General features: G+C 43.6%; 1 protein-coding gene across 2 annotated transcripts in view; it reads right to left on the reverse strand.

Moving 5' to 3' along the window:
- The window catches only part of lancl2 (LanC lantibiotic synthetase component C-like 2 (bacterial)), an 84,473-nt gene that overhangs the window by 50,443 nt on the left and 15,696 nt on the right, over positions 1 to 18,334 (reverse strand). For both annotated transcript variants that reach the window (XM_077225002.1, XM_077225004.1), the window contains exons 5-6: positions 15,377 to 15,524; positions 4,754 to 4,900 (exon numbers count right to left, since the gene is read on the reverse strand). In XM_077225002.1, coding sequence (XP_077081117.1) covers positions 4,754 to 4,900; positions 15,377 to 15,524 — 295 coding nt within the window. The remainder of the gene's footprint in view (positions 1 to 4,753; positions 4,901 to 15,376; positions 15,525 to 18,334) is intronic.

The raw sequence follows: 18,334 nt of genomic DNA on the forward strand, positions 1-18,334 counted from the left end.
GGTTCTGGGTCACAATCTTGATAAAGACACGGTTTGAACAAAATCTGAGATAGTTCAACAACTGTAATTCTATTTTAACCCAGAAGACTCTGACAGTGCACAGGCTCCTGCCTGATAAATAGCCTATATTAATTGAAAAAAAAAAATGTTTCATTGTCAAGGCATAAACATTTATCTACTTAAATAGAGCAGTGTAAATATTGCATAAGGCCATCCTCAACCTTACAATCGGCTCCTAGTATGACACAGCAATTAACGACTGTTGCTATGCACTGGGCTAACGTTAGTTAGTTACCGAGCTAAACTGCCAGTGTGAAAGCACCCTCAGTCACAGTCTGCGAATTACTAGCTAGCAGTTACTAGCCTAAACAAATACGCACCAACGTGTACAGTAGGCTACTTCAGTTGGCTTACTTCGAAAGTCTAGGGTGCTTCACACTGACAGATTAGTTCGGACCAGAACGGGTCACGGTTCGCATGAAACACCGCTAATGTGAACGCTGTCGTAGGGATCCGCACAATCGCGCTCGGGCCGCAGCAAATGATTTATTTCTCTATTTAATAAACGAGCTATTCAGTCATATAGGTATACATCATGCATCCGTACAAAAGAACTGATTTAAAGGGGTCCTGTTATGCTTTTCCACTTTAGTTAGTGTGTAATGTTGCCGTTTCCACATAAACAACATCTGCAAGGTTACAAAGTTCACTGCAAAGGAAGATATTTTATTAAACATAATCCCCTTTTCGAGAACTACATGAACGACTCATTTGGACTACAACGCGAGACTTTCTCCTAAGCCTGATGAACTTAGAGCGGTTAAACTTATTGAAACACTGTTCCTGAACATTAAAACACCGCAACGTTTGCTGCACATTTCCCGGAGAACAGCTTGTGTTCTGCAGCTTCTGTAAGCTCGCGCTTTTGTAAGACGGTTCACCGCCACTTAGGAAAATTAACCATGGTTTTGAGACCAATTACCGTTTGTATTACCAGTTTTCCGACAATTATTAATTAAATGGTGGATAACATCGTATCTGAAATGTATTAAAAACATTACAAAAAACATTAGACTCTGAAACGTCCTGTGAAATCTGTGCCTGCAAAGTCTGTGCTCGAAATCCCTTCTGCACAATCGTCTTGTTCGCTAACATTGTCAGGGTCTGAATCGAGCTCGAACTGGTTTGAAATTGACACCATCCTTATTCATATTTACACTAGAGAAGAATTCACGGTCATGGTAAAGGGGCTAACCAATCACAACACACTGGGCCGGCTAACCAATCACAGCACACTGGGCCAGCTAACCAATCACAACACACTGGGCCGGCTAACCAATCACAGCACACTGGGCCAGCTAACCAATCACAGCACACTGGGCCGGCTAACCAATCACAACACACTGGGCCGGCTAACCAATCACAGCACACTGGGCCAGCTAACCAATCACAGCACACTGGGCCGGCTAACCAATCACAGCACACTGGGCCGGCTAACCAATCACAGCACACTGGGCCGGCTAACCAATCACAACACACTGGGCCAGCTAACCAATCACAGCACACTGGGCCGGCTAACCAATCACAGCACACTGGGCCGGCTAACCAATCACAGCACACTGGGCCGGCTAACCAATCACAGCACACTGGGCCAGCTAACCAATCACAGCACACTGGGCCGGCTAACCAATCACAACACACTGGGCCGGCTAACCAATCACAGCACACTGGGCCAGCTAACCAATCACAACACACTGGGCCGGCTAACCAATCACAGCACACTGGGCCGGCTAACCAATCACAACACACTGGGCCGGCTAACCAATCACAGCACACTGGGCCAGCTAACCAATCACAGCACACTGGGCCGGCTAACCAATCACAGCACACTGGGCCGGCTAACCAATCACAACACACTGGGCCGGCTAACCAATCACAGCACACTGGGCCAGCTAACCAATCACAGCACACTGGCCCGGCTAACCAATCACAGCAAACAGGGACGGCTAACCAATCACAGCACACTGGGCCGGCTAACCAATCACAGCACACTGGGCCGGCTAACCAATCACAACACACTGAGCCGGCTAACCAATCACAGCACACTGGGCCAGCTAACCATCAAAGCACACTAGGCCGGCTAACCAATCACAGCACACTGGGCCAGCTAACCAATCACAGCAAACAGGGCCGGCTAACCAATCACAGCACACTGGGCCGGCTAACCAATCACAGCACACTGGGCCGGCTAACCAATCACAACACACTGGGCCGGCTACCCAATCACAGCACACTGGGCCGGCTAACCAATCACAGCAAACAGGGCCGGCTAACCAATCACAGCACACTGGGCCAGCTAACCAATCACAGCACACTGGGCCGGCTAACCAATCACAGCACACTGGGCCGGCTAACCAATCACAACACACTGAGCCGGCTAACCAATCACAGCACACTGGGCCGGCTAACCAATCACAGCACACTGGGCCGGCTAACCAATCACAGCACACTGGGCCGGCTAACCAATCACAACACACTGAGCCGGCTAACCAATCACAACACACTGAGCCGGCTAACCAATCACAACACACTGAGCCGGCTAACCAATCACAGCACACTGGGCCGGCTAACCAATCACAGCACACTGGGCCAGCTAACCAATCACAGCACACTGAGCCGGCTAACCAATCACAGCACACTGAGCCGGCTAACCAATCACAGCACACTGAGCCGGCTAACCAATCACAGCACACTGGGCCGGCTAACCAATCACAGCACATTTCGTTTTTCAGAAGGAGGGGCTTCATCGAAATCGGCGTGTTCGACACGGACTCGGGAGAGGAGCTGTAATAATGCAAACTATATGTGAAAAACTATGCAATTTTTGAACAATCAGGCATGAAAACATATTCTACTACACCCAAAAACAACATCAAGTCTTCGTAAAAGGGCGTAACAGGACCCATTTAAAGACAATTTGTGCTTGTAAAAGTTTTTTGAACATTGAAAGCACATTCAAATTATGTGATATTCACGAGGTTGCTTAATTTGATGTCAAAGCAATCATATAATATTTACTATTTATATCAAGCAGTGGATAAATATAAATAGGAATCACTTCTGTCAGACAGAACTTAATAAAAGCATGTTTGAATCTACTGCTCAAACATTTATGATCTTTTTAATGTTTCTGAAAGTCTCTTCTGCTCACCAAAGCTGCATTTATTTGATTAAAAAAAACAGTAAAAACAGTAAAATATATTATTATAATGTAAATCATCTGTTTTCTATGTGAATATATAGTAAAGTGTAATTTATTCCTGTGATCAAAGCTGAATTTTCAGCATCATTACTCCAGTCTTCAGTGTCACATGATCCTTCAGAAATCACTATAATATGATGATTTGATGATCAAGAAACATTTATGATTATTATCAGTGTTCATATTTCTGTGGAAACGAAACTGGAAACTTTTTTTTTCAGGATTCTTTGATGAATAGAAAGTCCAAAAGAACAGCATTTATTTAAAACAGAATCGTTGTAACATTATAAATGTATTTACTGTCACTTTAGATAATTTAACGCATCCTTAATGAATCAAAGTATTTATTTTTTAAATCGTCCCTACTGAAATCTTTTTGAACATGACTCTTTGTTACAGGCTTGCTTCTTTAAACACTTATGTGATTTATATTTCCCTAAAGCAGTTTAATATTAAAACTGAATTAGCTTCCATCCCGCAGTGTTATTAGTCTGAAAGAGGGCAGCAGCCGCCGACTCTGCACAAATCTGCACTGATGCATCCGTGATTCTGTTACTGTCAAATCTGGGCTGAACGCCGGGAGTCTGTCCGGCTCGTCGACACTAATGTGGTTTACAGATCAACATCTTTAAGTTCAGGATTAATTATTCATGCAGACCTCTAATCAATCTCACCGCGGACCGCTGTTAGCTTCAGCTGGAGACAGAGAAGAGTGTAAGAGGCAGATATTTTAAAGAAATGAAAACACAACTGCACAGACTGCAGTCGGTTATGCTTGAATATTTATCATTTTGCATTATTTGAAGATTTGTTGCATGTGAGTTAGCGGAGAAAAACATTGTGTGCACTGTAATCTAGAGCTATTTTAATACATTAATGGAACTACATGTTCAGACAAAAAGCCAACATTAGCATGTTTTCTGGAAAGGTCAGATTGTTTGAGGTGGTCAAATCCTGAGAGAAGGATTCCTCATTATAATAATTCATACGCAGAATAAAGGGGCGGGGCCTGGTTGAGTCAGTTAGTAGTGTGTTAAACTGGTGGTTATGGTAAGGGGCGGGGCATTTCCCAAACCACAGAAGCGCTCGACCAATCACAACACACTGCTCCAGCCGACCAATCAGAGCACAGTGTGGTTTTCAGAAGGAGGGGCTTCATAGAGACAGGAAGTAAACAGAGCGTTACTGACAGACTGGGAAGAGAGGAGCCGCAACAATGGAGAATATGAGGAAAATAATCAACATTCAAGCAGGAAAACCTGTTTTAGTAGAGACAATTCAAGATTGCACAACAGGTCCTGTTTTATTCACACACACACACACACACACACACACACACACACACACACACACACACACACACACACACACACACACACACACACACACACACACACACACACACACACACACACACACACACACACACACACACACACACACACACACACACACACACACACACACACACACACACACACACACTCTCACCTGCATGAGCATGTAGTAAATGCCTGCCAGACCGTGAGCGGCTCCTACGTACTGCTTCTTATGCCACTCGTACAGCAGCGGACATCGCTCGCTCTTCTTCTCCTCTTTAGACAGGTTCTTCCCAGACTCCAGGATAGCCGTCACCACCTTGGATCAACAGACACACAGCGGGATGGGATAATAGTCTTGTTATGGATCAAAGTATCCGTCACTTTTCAGCAGAATTATTCACAGCGATTCAGCAAAGGTAAAAGAACGGACTAAAATAGTTTGTCAGCAATGCCACAGTGAAATATAACAGGACTATTACAAAGGAGAAAATGTTGTATTAGCAGGGATGTTCAGATATGACATTTTTTATCGATATCGATAACCGATAATTGGGGCGGCAGTGGCTCAGTGGTTCATGTAGGTTGTCTACAAACCGAAAGGTTGGTGATTCAATCCCCGGTTCCACCTGACCAAGTGTCGAGGTGTCCATGAGCCAGACACCTAACCCCGGCTGCTCCCGACGAGCTGGATGGCGCCTTGCATGGCTGACACCGCCGTCGGTGTATGAATGAGTGAGCGTATGGGTGAATGTGAGGCAATATGTAAAGCGCTTTGGTGGCCATTGGGTCTGATAAAGCGCTATATAAATGCAGTCCATTTACCATTTACCATAATTCTTTATATTTGGAAGCCGATAGCCGATAACCGATATATTGGCCGATAAATCTAAATCCAAGTTTTTATATAATTTTTGAAAGCCTGATTACAAAAACAAAAGTCTCATCATTAAAAGCCATGAAAAAAGCACACAATTATAATGTTCTTATGATCATTTTATGTAGCTGATATGACAGACTTGCATGTTGAACTGTATTTTCCTTTTTGAATTGATTTCAATTATATTTCAAGCAATTTAAAATTATCATGTTGAACAGTGCACATCTGAAGCGTCTCAGCTGTAAGAAATAATACATTATTTATCGGCTTTATTAAATCGGCCAAATTTTCTTATCAGGCCGATAACCATGACATTAAAAATGAACATATATGATACCGATATGGTGGCCGATATATCGTGCATCCCTATACATTAGGTTAGGGCGGTATATCGAGTTTGTACGATATATAGTTTTTTTGTTTTTTTTTACGATATGGAATGTGGCAATACCGTTCATATTGATAGTAGTTTGATACGAGCAGATCTCTAAAACAGCGGAGGATGCAGTGTGAGTGTGAGTGTGTGTGTGTGTGTGTGTGTGTGTGTGTGTGTGTGTGTGTGTGTGTATGTGTGTGTGTGTGTGTGTGTGTGTGTGTGTGTGTGTGTAAGCTGCTGCAGTGAAAGTATTGTCCAAAACATCTTATATTAAGGGCATCAAAATAACTGGTAAGATGTAGTTAACAAGTTTAAAGCAGTTGTCAGACGCTCTGACAGATACTGTTGCTGTTAAATGTGTTTGAGATGTGCTTTCCTCAGTGCTTAACTTACATTCACATGAATATTCTTCATCTGTGAGTGTGAGAGAGTCAAACAGAGACGTCCATGTGTCTGTCAGGAGAGAACGAGCTTCTGCAAGCGATCTACAATAATATTCAAGCGTCTGTGAACGAGCGCTAAACAGACGAGCACAATAGAAGAGTAGCGCAATAATTCTGACTAAAATATACATATTGCTAAAATATTTGTTGTTTGGAGACAATAAATGTGCCATATGTGGAATTTTAAACCTACAAGTATATTTTTATGAAAGTGACCATTATAATGGGGTAATCAAATACAGGCTAATATAATTAGTTTGTGCTTTTGTTTTTATTTTCAGTTTTAGTTTAGCCTTTAGTCAATTTAAAAACAAAAGCATTATTTTTGTTTTCAGATTGTAATGTTACAATGTAATGTGATTTTAACCACCTTTTTGCACATAATACATTGCATAGCCTACATTACATTCACTATATTTGTTTCCACATCCTTCATTATCAACACTGTTTGTAGGATATCATTGGCCAGGATGTGAATTTTTTTTTTAATATAAATACAGATTTTCTTTATCCAAATAGAAAAACGTAGAAAGTACCAAGATATATATTGTCTATCGCCATTTAACCACAAAATACTGAGATATGATTTTTTGGCCATATCGCCCAGCCCTACAATAGTAGGTCTATAAAAGGTCTATCGTTGTGGTGAAACAATGAGCAGCTGAAGAGAGCTGTGCATGTATTCTTCAGCTCTCCTTTTGTTAAACAGACTAAATAACCAAAAATACTGGTTTGGAACGACATGAAGGCAAGTAGATTATGAGATACATTCACTTCTGGGTGAACTATTACTTTAAAAACTGCAGAACACACAGTAAGTGACTATATTTGTAATAATATAAAGAGAGAGAGACCCGAAGCACAGCACTGACGGGATTACACACTTCTCTCCGGAGTCTCGATGAGCAGTGAGATATTAACCCGTAGAAGAGCCGGGACAGATGAACCAAATACATGTTCCTCGTCATGAAGCAGAAGAAGACTAGGGAGTGATAGATAGAGGGGATAAGACTGCAATACAGAGGATAAATGAAAGCGGCGGCTACAAGTAGTGAAATAAACCTGAGGTTGAATTCGAGGTTAATGACACTGAGGCTATTTCAGGCAAATGGAGAAGAATACATAGCAATGAGTATAGATTTATCCCGGGATAAATAGGACCTCTGGTCAGCAAAGATGTCTCTTTCTGTCTCTGAAACTGCCCCGTCACCAAAACTAGATTCTCTGGAGATCCGACTGTGTTCATTAAGCCGATAGTGCAGATTCAGACCTTTGTCCTAATCACGAGAAGCTCAGCTCTGCAGTCACGAGTCCCAAACTGCGGCATCGTGTCCCAAACTGCGGCATCGTGTCCCAAAATACGGCACTGTGTCCCAAACTACGGCATCGTGTCCCAAACTACGGCATCGTGTCCCAAACTACGGCATCGTGTCCCAAACTACGGCATCGTGTCCCAAACTGCGGCGTCGAGTCCCAAACTAAGGCGTCGTGTCCCAAACTAAGGCGTCGTGTCCCAAACTACGGCATCGAGTCCCAAACTGCGGCGTCGTGTCCCAAACTGCGGCGTCGTGTCCCAAACTACGGCGTCGTGTCCCAAACTACGGCGTCGAGTCCCAAACTACAACGTCGTGTCCCAAACTACGGCGTCGAGTCCCAAACTACGGCGTCGAGTCCCAAACTACGGCGTCGAGTCCCAAACTACGGCGTCGAGTCCCAAACTACGGCGTCGAGTCCCAAACTACGGCGTCGTGTCCCAAACTACGGCGTCGTGTCCCAAACTAATGCGTCGTGTCCCAAACTAATGCGTCGTGTCCCAAACTAATGCGTCGTGTCCCAAACTACGGCGTCATGTCCCAAACTGCGGCGTCGTGTCCCAAACTACGGCGTCGTGTCCCAAACTACGGCGTCGAGTCCCAAACTACAACGTCGTGTCCCAAACTACGGCGTCGAGTCCCAAACTACGGCGTCGAGTCCCAAACTACGGCGTCGAGTCCCAAACTATGGGGTCGAGTCCCAAACTACGGCGTCGAGTCCCAAACTACGGCGTCGTGTCCCAAACTACGGCGTCGTGTCCCAAACTAATGCGTCGTGTCCCAAACTAATGCGTCGTGTCCCAAACTACGGCGTCATGTCCCAAACTACGGCGTCGTGTCCCAAACTACGGCGTCGTGTCCCAAACTAATGCGTCGTGTCCCAAACTAATGCGTCGTGTCCCAAACTACGGCGTCATGTCCCAAACTACGGCGTCGTGTCCCAAACTACGGCGTCGTGTCCCAAACTAATGCGTCGTGTCCCAAACTAATGCGTCGTGTCCCAAACTACGGCGTCGAGTCCCGGACTACGGCGTCGTGTCCCAAACTACGGCATCGTGTCCCAAACTATTGCGTCGAGTCCCAAATTGCGGCATCGTGTCCCAAACTGCGGCATCGTGTCCCAAACTACGGCATCGTGTCCCAAACTACCGCGTCGAGTCCCAAACTACGGCATCGTGTCCCAAACTACGGCATCGTGTCCCAAACTACGGCGTCGTGTCCCAAACTACGGCATCGTGTCCCAAACTACGGCATCGTGTCCCAAACTACGGCATCGTGTCCCAAACTACGGCATCGTGTCCCAAACTACTGCGTCGTGTCCCAAACTACGGCATCGAGTCCCAAACTGCGGCGTCGTGTCCCAAACTGCGGCGTCGTGCCCCAAACTACGGCATCGTGTCCCAAACTACTGCGTCGTGTCCCAAACTACGGCGTCGAGTTCCAAACTACAGCATCGTGTCCCAAACTACGGCGTCGTGTCCCAAACTACGGCGTCGTGTCCCAAACTACAGCATCGTGTCCCAAACTACAGCATAGTGTCCCAAACTACAGCATAGTGTCCCAAACTACAGCATCGTGTCCCAAACTACAGCATCGTGTCCCAAACTACAGCATCGTGTCCCAAACTACAGCATCGTTTCCCAAACTACAGCATCGAATCCCAAACTACAGCATCGTGTCCCAAACTACAGCATCGTTTCCCAAACTACAGCATCGTTTCCCAAACTACAGCATCGTGTCCCAAACTACAGCATCGTGTCCCAAACTACAGCATCGTGTCCCAAACTACAGCATAGTGTCCCAAACTACAGCATCGTGTCCCAAACTACAGCATCGTGTCCCAAACTACGGCGTCGTGTCCCAAACTACAGCATCGTGTCCCAAACTACAGCATCGTGTCCCAAACTACAGCATCGTGTCCAAAACTACAGCATCGTGTCCCAAACTACAGCATCGTGTCCCAAACTACAGCATCGTGTCCCAAACTACAGCATCGTGTCCCAAACTACAGCATCGTGTCCCAAACTACAGCATAGTGTCCCAAACTACAGCATCGTGTCCCAAACTACAGCATCGTGTCCCAAACTACGGCGTCGTGTCCCAAACTACGGCGTCGTGTCCCAGACTACAGCATCGTGTCCCAAACTACAGCATTGTGTCCAAAACTACAGCATCGTGTCCCAAACTACAGCATCGAATCCCAAACTACAGCATCGTGTCCCAAACTACAGCATCGTGTCCCAAACTACAGCATCGAATCCCAAACTACAGCATTGTGTCCCAAACTTTGGCGTCGTGTCCCAAACTACGGCGTCGTGTCCCAGACTACAGCATCGTGTCCCAAACTACAGCATCGTGTCAATGTAAGAATGACAACGAGTGGTCGAAATCGGTACTGCAGTCCAATTCAAAATATGGGAGATTGTTGTTTCCCCGCCGCCTCAGAGTCGACACTCTCACGGGTCAAGTTTGAGACACGCGACAGGAACGAGCGTAATGGACAATGAAAATTGGCAACGTGCAGTATCACAGACCAAAACATTCCAGCCTGGAAACGCACATTTCAAAGTAAAATAACTGGCTTGTAGAAGTGTTTATCAGATATTGCTCAATATATGCAAACATATTATGGTATTTTTATGCTTTAGTAAAGTGAAAACGTTACATTCAGCACCTTTAATCTGCAGTTCATCCACTGGCCACGAGAGTCAGGCTGCAAAAGAGTCAATCCCATAGACCCCCCACGATAAAATATCCAACTTTACCGCAAAAAAAAACATGTTTACAGTCTGGTGCAAAAAGTGGTTTTGGTCTATAAAGCTAATTCTGCCCTTCATGACGACTGTGAGGGGTGAATGTTTTTATAACTCATCCATTTAAATTATATTAAGCCTTAAAGTTCTGCATAATTAAGGCCGTGGCCACTTGAGTGACAGGTGTATTGCGGTGATGTCCTACTAGCCGTTTGTCTGTTAGCGTCACGTCACCTCAGCTAATCCGCCTCGCTGCACATTGACGCGGCCAAGATGGTGACGGCCAGCTCCACCCACTTTAGGCTTCAGAAACACTACAGGTGACGTCACACACACACACTACACACAGTGTTTTACACAGTCTATGAGCCGAACAGAACCAAGCTGATGTACAAACAGAACCGCTTTCATCTGTCCCATGATGCTCTGCAACACTCCCTCTGCTATTACATTGAGTATAATTCAGCACAGGTACATTACAGACAAATGATGAGATAATAACTGCAACAGACAGATATTGATAACTGTGAGATATACACTGCCATTTAAAAGTTTGGGATCGGTAAGATTTTTAATGTTTTTAAAGGAAGTCTCTTCTGCTGATCAAAGCTACATTCATTAAAAATTCAACAACAAAATATTATTATAATGTAAATCAGCTGTTTTCTATGTGAATATACACTCACCTAAAGGATTATTAGGAACACCTGTTCAATTTTCTCAATAATGCAATTATCTAATCAACCAATCACATGGCAGTTGCTTCAATGCATTTAGGGGTGTGGTCCTGGTCAAGACAATCTCCTGAACTCCAAACTGAATGTCAGAATGGGAAAGAAAGGTGATTTAAGCAATTTTGAGCGGGGCATGGTTGTTGGTGCCAGACGGGCCGGTCTGAGTATTTCACAATCTGCTCAGTTACTGGGATTTTCACGCACAATTATTTCTAGGGTTTACAAAGAATGGTGTGAAAAGGGAAACACATCCAGTATGCGGCAGTCCTGTGGGCGAAAATGCCTTGTTGATGCTAGAGGTCAGAGGAGAATGGGCCGACTGATTCAAGCTGATAGAAGAGCAACTTTGACTGAAATAACCACTCGTTACAACCGAGGAATGCAGCAAAGCATTTGTGAAGCCACAACACGCACAACCTTGAGGCGGATGGGCTACAACAGCAGAAGACCCCACAGGGTACCACTCATCTCCACTACAAATAGGAAAAAGATGCTACAATTTGCAAGAGCTCACCAACATTGGACAGTTGAAGACTGGAAAAATGTTGCCTGGTCTGATGTGTCTCGATTTCTGTTGAGACATTCAGATGGTAGAGTCAGAATTTGGCGTAAACAGAATGAGAACATGGATCCATCATGCCTTGTTACCACTGTGCAGGCTGGTGGTGGTGGTGTAATGGTGTGGGGGATGTTTTCTTGGCACACTTTAGGCCCCTTAGTGCCAATTGGGCATCGTTTAAATGCCACGGCCTACCTGAGCATTGTTTCTGACCATGTCCATCCCTTTATGGCCACCATGTACCCATCCTCTGATGGCTACTTCCAGCAGGATAATGCACCATGTCACAAAGCTCGAATCATTTCAAATTGGTTTCTTGAACATGACAATGAGTTCACTGTACTAAACTGGCCCCCATAGTCACCAGATCTCAACCCAATAGAGCATCTTTGGGATGTGGTGGAACGGGAGCTTCGTGCCCTGGATGTGCATCCCACAAATCTCCATCAACTGCAAGATGCTATCCTATCAATATGGGCCAACATTTCTAAAGAATGCTTTCAGAACCTTGTTGAATCAATGCCAATAGAATTAAGGCAGTTCTGAAGGCGAAAGGGGGTCAAACACAGTATTAGTATGGTGTTCCTAATAATCCTTTAGGTGAATATATAGTAAAGTGTAATTTATTCCTGTGATAAAAGCTGAATTTTCAGCATCATTACTCCAGTCACATGATCACAGTGTCACGTGATCCTTCAAAAATCAGTATAATATGATGATTTGATGCTCAAGAAACATTTATAATTATTATCAGTGTTGAAAACAGTTGTGTAATTTTTTTTAGGGATTCTTTGATGAATAATTTTCAAAAGAACAGCATTTTTTTTTAAATAGAATAATTTGTAACATTATAAATATGTCTATACTGTCACTTCTGATCAATTTAATTCTTCCTTGCTGAATAAAAGTATTGATTTATTTTAATTAAAAAAACAGTCCCGAATTGCCTAATAAACGGTATCTGTATGCCTCACTGTGGGGAAGAGACTGGGATTATTCTTTTGTGAAAGGCATCAAGCTTGACTTAAACATTTTCCTAACTTTGTAAAAATATATACAAACAAAATATATACTATATAATTAAAAGACATTTATTTTAAATTTTTAAGCTTTATAATGAAGCAGCAACATATGATTGATTGGACAGAACAACTAAGGCTATCAATAAGCTGCCATTGCGCAAAAGTATTGTAATATGAAGGGCACCAATTCAGAGCGGCACGAAACACTTATGCGCTTCCCGCGCGCAGAATGATCCGCTAGCAACATGGAGTCACGGCGCGCAGCACTTCGCATTGAAAAGTTTAAAGCACAAAAGTAAGATATACATATATTTCTTTATTTATTCATTAGTTTGAGCCTTTTAACAGTTTTACATTTCAGTTAATGTGCGTGTAGAACAATTACATCGCTCTCTACTCCAGTGTTGTGATCACTGAGGAGTTGTGTTGTGATCTAACAGACACCCGGGAGAAAGTAACATGTGAAACTCCACCAAGTTAAAGTCCTTTTATGCAAACCATAGACCTTTATCTACATATCTACAGTATAATTACAGGAACATTCCTGTTATTACAACATCACAAACGAAGAAAAACTATGTATGCCGTAAAGCAGTCGAATTCTGTAGTTCTTTTTGTGCTCCGGTTACTACCCGAAACCCGAAGTTACATCGTGCCAGTAAAAGCGATACAGACACACTCAGGCTATGGCAGACGTGTCATTTAACCTATTATATGTCGATGTACCATCACAAGGGTCTTGGAAATATATAATGAAGGTTGAAAAACTACATAGTGTTACTTCAAGGGATGACAATGCTTTGAGACAAGACTTCGAAACTGTAATTATAGACCAATTTTGAGCCGACGTCACAGTTACGTCACGGCGCTAGCTGGAAGCAAAACAAAGGGAAAACTGCAGGCGGCCAATACAAACCAGCACAGATTCGGCTACATAATAAGGAGCTTAAATTGTTATTATTATTATTAAATGTCATCTTGTAGGGTTTTTGGGTGCAAGAATCAATGAAAAATAAATATGCTGTATCTGGAATTTTTATTTCTAGAAAATATTCACATCGTTAAAATTGCACCGTAATGTCACTCTTTAAATTGTCGTCGTCTTGGCACTGGCTAGGCAGAACTGCGGATCGTACCACACAAGTCTAGTACATGACCATTCATCACATAGTTATAGGCATCTAAAGATGCATATGCCCTCAGTTTCTCTATCGGATAGGTGTAGAAGTCAGGCCACTCAACCGGAGGTAGCCTAGCGTTAACGTTAATCCTGTCATAACGGCTACGGGTCAGCCAATCTGGTTTCGTCCGTTAAAATTAACTTTTGCAAATAACAATCGCGGTCCTGGACAGTGAGTGTCCTTGCACATTAAGATAAAATCGGATTTTCTCCAGTCATTGTTAAAAAACAACCTAACAAAACTTGCATACTAACGTTAGGGAAGCGGCCAGAGGGATCGTTCTGCAACCACCTAAGCTCCGCCCACAAAAAAGTCACCATGTTTACCAACTGAAAAGGGGTCTATTAGAACATTTCTCTGTTGCAGTCTTTATGTAGTCAGATGCCAAAAAACTGCTGTAAAAAACTGGGCTATTCTTGGTGATATTCCTCTTTTTTGATGGTCGATTACGCAGATGATACACGATCGTCAGATTTTGATCAGTCAGTATATACATATATATATGGATATGTGATGGAAACATTTCTCTGATGTTGTTGAAATTCAGTTGAGTGTTTCACATTTCTGAAGCTCTGAAACTTGCAGGATGTTGTAATGGTGCAAAGGCCTCTTATGTGTCAAAAGATGAGGGCAAATTTGATTTCTCATGTCAAGATCCCTTTAACTGAACAATACTTTCTTCTTTCCTGCAGCTTTCATAACCATACATTTTCCACATGCCGGATTCAACTAACGACAGCTTTAATGTTACATAATAACTGTGGCAAACGTGCCACACACAATATATGGCGTGCCAACAAACACATTCCTCTCCTTCATTTTTCTTCACCTCTTGTCTGGCATCCTCATCAGTTCTGCCCACACACACACACACACACACACACACACACACACTGCAGAACTGGACGGTGGCCAGCGCTACAGTAAAGCACACACTCACGGTCAGCAGCTTTCATGCATCTGTGAGAAACAGACATTCAAAAGCTCTCTAGAGACAGAAAAACTGATGTTTTTATCAATGGATGTATTGTAATACGTTTTATCAGTGCAAGTTAAAAGTCCCCCGTGGTGAAAATTAAGTTTGTAATGTTGTTTATATGTCTATGTGGTGTTTTTAATACGCTTTAACACAAAGCATGTGTAAATTCATAAGTCGACAGCATTGCTGAGTATTTTCTGCTTAAAACTGCAGTGAACCAAAGACAGTCTCAAAAACACGGTTTGAAATCGCTGGTGTTTCTGACGTCACAAACTACCTTGTAACCAATCAGATCAACGGGTGATCGTCAACGAGTGGATCTCTGAGTGAGTGAGTGAGTGGAGGCTGGGCTCATTTGCATATTCATAGAACAGCGCATACTAAATGAGGCAAGGGTGTCGAGTTACATTCAAGATATTTTAAATCATGAAGACATTCTTTTCAAGGAAAAAACGCTTAAATGTGTTGTAATGGATAAAATGATTGACAACAAGGCTCCACGTTTTTATGCAAGAATATATTTTGATTATTAATAGCGTTAAAGATGACGGTCACCTTGGCGATGGTGGTCTCATCCACCACCTCCGGCCCGATTTCTCTGTTGACATAAAGCAGGGCGTAAAGATATCCGGCCCGTCCGTACAAGAGCTCATCAGGAACGTCAGCGTCTGGGCTGAGGACGGAGCGCTGGAGCGCCAGCAATCTGGGAGAACCACAGGAACACACAGGGAGAAGCAAAGCACACATTAGCTCAATCTCTCCTATCTCTGTACAACACTGCAGCAAATTACACACATCAGTTTAATATAACTAGAACATCGTGTAGAAGATCTCCTTGTTTTTTTGTTTAAAGGGTGGTTGATTATGATTTAACTTTTCTAACTTTAGTTAGTGTGTAATGTTGCTGTTTGAGCATAAACAACATCTGCAAAGTTACAATGCTCAAAGTTCAGAGCAAAGGGAGAGATTTTCTTTTACAGAATTTGATTTTTAAGGACTACAACAAACGGCTGGTAGGGACTACACTTCTTCATGGGTTAGTGACATCACAAACCCTAAAATTTACATAAACCCCGCCCCCTGGAACGCGATTTATAGATTATCAAGACAGAATATGCTAATCAATGACTGTAAGATAGTTAACTCCACATCAGCTGCATAAATGTGACCGATCACGGAAACTAGAGACACAAGTCGGCAGCACAACTTACGAGCAAAATGAGAAAGAAGCGTTTTTGTTTTTTTCAAAATTGGTGATTTCCGCTTTTTTGCAGAATCTGTTAGTTGAGATCATGAAGAAGCCTCTCCATGTTTGAGATAGCAGTATTGGTATATTTAAAAGCTTAAATTTTGAGGTTGAAATCAGCTTGTTTTCGGAGATTCTAGCATGCAGTAGGGGCGTGGCGTGTCATTGTCTGTGTGTATATCCATACTGGATAAGCCGGCTTTTGCCCCCGCCTCCAAGTGAACAGCGTGGCTACTTATTATGCTGCGCTCTTGCCGGCTCTATCTGATATCAAAATTCAAAGAAGATGGACGCCGCAAAGATTGTCGCAGACGAGCTGAACCGTGACAGTTTCACCGAAAATGTTTTGAAGTACTTCTTCGACAAGCCGCACTGAAATAGCGAAACTGTAGTGCAAAGGGGCCATAGCACCGGCTGTAAAAGCCTGACTCGCTCAGAGGAGGTACCGGTTCTATGGCCCCTTTGCATTCTGATATCCCTGGAATCGCTTCCCATGCTTTTACATGTACAGCTAGGGGCAGAATGGCCTCCGGGTTCCAATCGCCGCACTTCGTGGGCTCGGGAAAATGAACTGGAGGTATGGTTGCGGCGCGTGCCCTCGGTGGTTGAATACGGCGACTCGCGGACAGCGGTGGCTGGCTGTTTCATATGTGACGTATATGTGTCACATGTGAACAGGGAACAGACTTAATGGACTGGCAACAATCTCCACAGAACATGAACTGGCACAGAGAATCGAAATAGAGGATGCAGTTAAGACCTTTGCATATTGGTCTTTGTGTGTTGTTGCTGGTATACGTTGCAAATAGAGGGGCAGCACAATTGTTTTTCGCCTAGAGCGGCAGAAGAGCATTCGCTGGTCCTGGGGGTGAGTTTCCATAAACATCAAAGTTTGTCGTTTTGTGTTCATTCTAAGAACACGTACACGTTATGTTTAGTCCATGTTTAGACCTTCCCATACCTACCTATTGTTATTAGCTAGCTCAGGAAAGAAAAAAAAGCTGTAAAGCACATGGAGGAGCTTTACAGGGGGTATGGCTTATCTAAATGAGATGTAAATGAGGCCTATTGTCACTCCTAGCAGCAGAGAGAGGTGAGAACTGCACAATCTTTAGAGGCCGTTATCTAACCTTTTAGCTTTTTTGAGTGCCTACCTTCAAATGGCCACAACTTCTCCAAATATTATCAGATTTCCATGTGTTACACATCGTTGGAAAGCTTGGAGACTACACTTTCAGAATCTATGAATAACTCAAAATGCCCCAGAACCCACATGTGTCTCTACTCTCCGTGATCGGTCACAAATGCATGAACTAACCCTTCAGAAATGTCCTGTTGCTTCTACATGTCGTCTCTTCTAGAGTCTCTCCATCATTGTCTGACTCATACAAGTTTGAACATAAAAGGCTAAAAGTTTTTGAAATGTTTAGTGTGTGTCTGTGTGAGGTAATCAGAGCTGCTAACACACACTGACACACACTCACACTGACACACACTGACACACACTCACACTGACACACACTGACACACACTCAGACTGACACACACTGACACACACTCACACTGACACACACTCACACTGACACACACTCACACTGACACACACTCACACTGACACACACTCACACTGACACACACAAAAATACACATACTGCCTTACACACACACACACACACACACTCACACACACAAATACACATACTGCCTTACACACTCACACACACACACACTCACACAAACAAACTCACACACACACAAACTCACACCCAGACTGATACACGCACTACCCCTAAACCTACCCATCACACACACACACACACTACCCCTAAACCTACCCATCACACACACACACACTACCCCTAAACCTACCCATCACACACACACACACTACCCCTAAACCTACCCATCACACACACACACACACTACCCCTAAACCTACCCATCACACACAAACACACACACACACACACACACACACACACACACACAACCCCTAATCCTACCCATCACACACACAGATACACATACACATACACACACACACACACAACCCCTAAACCTACCCATCACACACACAAACAAACTCACACAAACACACACAGAAACACACACACACAACCCCTAAACCTACCCATCACACACACACACACACACACACGCACACTATACCCCTAACCTTACCCATCACACACACACACACACACTACCCCTAAACCTACCCATCACACACACACACACACAACCCCTAAACCTACCCATCACACGCA

Source organism: Siphateles boraxobius, unplaced genomic scaffold (assembly GCF_051911475.1).
Source record: "Siphateles boraxobius isolate OS27281-9 unplaced genomic scaffold, OSU_SipBor_1 97, whole genome shotgun sequence".
Lineage (NCBI taxonomy): Eukaryota > Metazoa > Chordata > Actinopteri > Cypriniformes > Leuciscidae > Siphateles > Siphateles boraxobius.